This window comes from Etheostoma spectabile, chromosome 15, assembly GCF_008692095.1.
Source record: "Etheostoma spectabile isolate EspeVRDwgs_2016 chromosome 15, UIUC_Espe_1.0, whole genome shotgun sequence".
Classification (NCBI taxonomy): Eukaryota; Metazoa; Chordata; class Actinopteri; order Perciformes; family Percidae; genus Etheostoma; species Etheostoma spectabile.
Genome location: NC_045747.1, coordinates 9,315,782 through 9,318,702, shown reverse-complemented (window position 1 = coordinate 9,318,702; position 2,921 = coordinate 9,315,782). Strand labels below are relative to the sequence as shown.

General features: G+C 43.2%; 2 protein-coding genes across 2 annotated transcripts; one reads left to right on the top strand and one right to left on the bottom strand.

The window, feature by feature from the left end:
- The first annotated feature begins 253 nt into the window (after positions 1–253).
- On the top strand, positions 254–1,119 carry LOC116703449 (mediator of RNA polymerase II transcription subunit 9). Its single transcript, XM_032538192.1, has 2 exons — positions 254–375; positions 602–1,119. The coding sequence occupies exons 1-2, from the start codon at positions 254–256 to the stop codon at positions 819–821; spliced, it is 342 nt and encodes a 113-aa protein (XP_032394083.1). The 3' UTR covers positions 822–1,119.
- Positions 1,120–1,280: 161 nt separating this feature from the next.
- On the bottom strand, positions 1,281–2,703 carry LOC116703471 (dexamethasone-induced Ras-related protein 1). Its single transcript, XM_032538223.1, has 2 exons — positions 2,307–2,703; positions 1,281–2,193 (listed from the first exon to the last, which is right to left on the bottom strand). The coding sequence occupies exons 1-2, from the start codon at positions 2,575–2,577 to the stop codon at positions 1,670–1,672; spliced, it is 795 nt and encodes a 264-aa protein (XP_032394114.1). The 5' UTR covers positions 2,578–2,703; the 3' UTR covers positions 1,281–1,669.
- Positions 2,704–2,921: the final 218 nt, after the last annotated feature.

Below are 2,921 nucleotides of genomic sequence, written 5' to 3'. Positions count from 1 at the left end.
AATATTGAGTATATATGATATAATAAATGAGTTTAGCCTTTGTGGACATTTGGGCACAGCTTTGCAATAAGATAAATTAAAATACCTCAGTACTTATGTTCCCTCAATATTTTTGACAGCCCTGCACCCAAATAGGGAAAAAAAAATCAATAAGGCTGTAGCATGTTGTATCATGATTTACGAAAGGAAAAAAAGTCTATGTTAAGCATGTTAAAGCAGTGCAAACGTTTGAATGGGGTGACGTCTTCATACGATGTGTGACGTGATCTATCTGCGCCGCGAAGCAGTGAGCGCGATGGCGGTGTCTCAACCAAAGCAAGAAAAAGAGAGCGATGATTGCTCTTTGCTGCCTTTAGTTCATGATATTATAAAAAGGTAAGAGTTCAGGCAGAGTCGTGTGGGTTTCATGTTTACTATCGGATTTGTGGAAACCGCTTTACGTGTCGTAAACCATCGTTTTGGTGAAGTTGCAAAGATTGTTGACCTATTTGCTAAAGCTAACGTTAGTTGTCACCGCTAGCCTAGCTAACTAGTAAAGGTAAATGTCAAAAATAACAACGTAGCAATGACATTTACCCTTATGTACCTTACTCTCTTAAAGCATGGACAAGGACAGCCAGGATGTCCACCAGGAACTGGCCAAGCTGAAGACAAAGATCCAGGAGGCTCGGGAGCAGATAGCCAACATGCCCGGAGTAGACTGCAGTCCGCTGGAGCAGCAGCAGCAGCTGGCTACGCTGCGGGAGCAGGTCCGCACCAAAAACCAGCTGCTGCAGAAATACAAAAGTCTGTGCATGTTTGACGTGCCAAAAGCATCATGACATTGAAGTCTGCATTACTGACTGGAGGAAGCTCACACATAGTCGAGGTGCATTAGGGACATTTGTTTTCATCCTTACCCACGTAACGGACCAGATGTGAGATTCAAGACTACGGGATGGACGTCTAAATTGACAAGGACTTTTGTTTCCTCAGTTGCATCGCAGTGATGTTTTTGAACCTCACATAATGTCCGGATTTTGTCCTACTATTTATATTGAAAGTAGCTTTTCAGTGTATCATGTTCTCATTGTGATATTTCAATATTCCTATTTTGTAATAAAATTAATTGAGATACTGGCTTAAAGCATTCATTTGAGCCTGTAGCTTCATTATTTATGCGTCTGTTTGACGCAATTAAGCAACTTTCTTTTACTTTGGTTACTATGTGTTTGTTGCTTTGGAGACGTAACTTCATCGTGTTTTGCTTGAAAAGAAAGAGAGGAGGAAGACAGACTATGAAAGTAAGAAGTTGTTTTTAATTTAACCCTCTCATCCAAAAGTTGACGTAGACATAATAAATACACATTCAGATTTGTTCATAATGCAACACACATTCAAGTTCCACCAAGTTTGAAAAACAAGATAAATGTAAACATCGCTTTTCTCGACAAAGCTAATGTAGAGGCAGATATTACAGCATTTTCCGAGCATCTACGGCATCATTCACTAGACTGGTGATGGGCCTACGAGCTGAGCCGCTTTCCCCATGTGTCTCATCACAGTTTAAATCATTGTGTCTCTGGCGCTGAAGTCTAGAGTATTTGGGCATATGTTGCCCTGCAGAACGGCTCAGCTTCAGCTCAGGAAAGTCTTACAAAAAGTCTCTTTAACAAAGACAAAGAAAATGTCAACATATGATGCAGCCTTTTTCTTTGGTCTGGCTGCCTCCTATGGCTTTCTCCTTAATGTACATCAAATCACTGTGCACGCTTGGTCTCCGTGCAAACGGCGCCACACTCCCGTATGCATTTCCATCTTTGCACTTCTTGTTTCTGAAGGACTTTCTGTGAAGAACCTCGCAGTACTGCACGGAAACTTTGCAGTGCAGATCGGGGCTCATTTCGTTTGGCAGCTTGGCCATGGTAAAGAGGGTCTGAAACATTTGGTCCACGTTAGTGTTCTTCTTTGCTGAGATTTCAAAGTAAGCGCAGTGCTCGTCTTCACCAACCAACTGCTCGATCTCATCCTCCTGCACCTCACGGTAAAAGACTCTGTCACATTTGTTGCCGCAGATGACCAGCGGGACCTCCACGTTCTCCTTGGTTTTGTTTCGCAGGCAGGACTTGGTCTCATAAATCTGACGTTTTAGGCGCTGCACCTCCTGGAAGGAGTCTCTGTTGTCCAGGCTGAATACCAAGATGAACACATCACCTGGAAAACCCAAGAGAAGACAGGTTCAATGCCAAATAGTAATACAATTTTAATAGAAGCCAATACACTCTGCAAACAGCAGCATGGGCTTTGGGGTTTAAAGCTCTACTCACCGGTAAGAATGGAAAGCCTCCTCATTGCAGGGAAGGGATGATTTCCAGATGTGTCTAAAATGTCCAGCTGGTAAATGTTTCCCCTGATGCTGTAGAATTTCCTATGAAAGTCCTCAATAGTGGGTGTGTACTGATCTTCAACTCTCTCGTTCAGAAACCTAGAGATGATGGCTGTCTTCCCAACTTTAGTGGAACCCAGAATCACCATCCTGTGGCAATTCTTGGCCGGTATGTCAAACTCATTCTCAGGTGGTGACATGTTCTTAATCATGCAGCAGTTGCACCCAAAGGTGGATGCAAAAGCAAGATATGGTTATAAAGTGTTTTTAGTTATGTGAGGGGTTTGACCTCGCTATCTCTCTGAAGCCGGAGGACAGCAGGCTGGGGATTTATGGGGAAAGTATGCCGCGCCTCCCAAATGCGTCATGCGACACGCTCCAGCTTGGAGAGCCGGAGCAAGACCCGCCATTACAGCCTTTTGGCTGTTTTGTGCGTCAGCCCCTTTTTTTATCTTAAAATGACAATATGCAGTTTATTTTATGCCTACTGCGTGCATTCGCCTACATCTTACCGTGTAGTTTTAATGCATTAGAAAAAGAAATGCACATCTCACAT

What these genes read in the sequence shown, in the direction of transcription:
- LOC116703449 (XM_032538192.1), top strand. Translation starts at nt 254, where the DNA reads ATGTGTGACGTGATCTATCTGCGCCGCGAAGCAGTGAGCGCGATGGCG. An exon ending in GTTCATGATATTATAAAAAG is followed by an intron (nt 376 to 601) that starts GTAAGAGTTCAG and finishes ACTCTCTTAAAG; the next exon opens with CATGGACAAGGACAGCCAGG.
- LOC116703471 (XM_032538223.1), bottom strand. Translation starts at nt 2,577, where the DNA reads ATGATTAAGAACATGTCACCACCTGAGAATGAGTTTGACATACCGGCC. An exon ending in GAGGCTTTCCATTCTTACCG is followed by an intron (nt 2,194 to 2,306) that starts GTGAGTAGAGCT and finishes TGGGTTTTCCAG; the next exon opens with GTGATGTGTTCATCTTGGTA.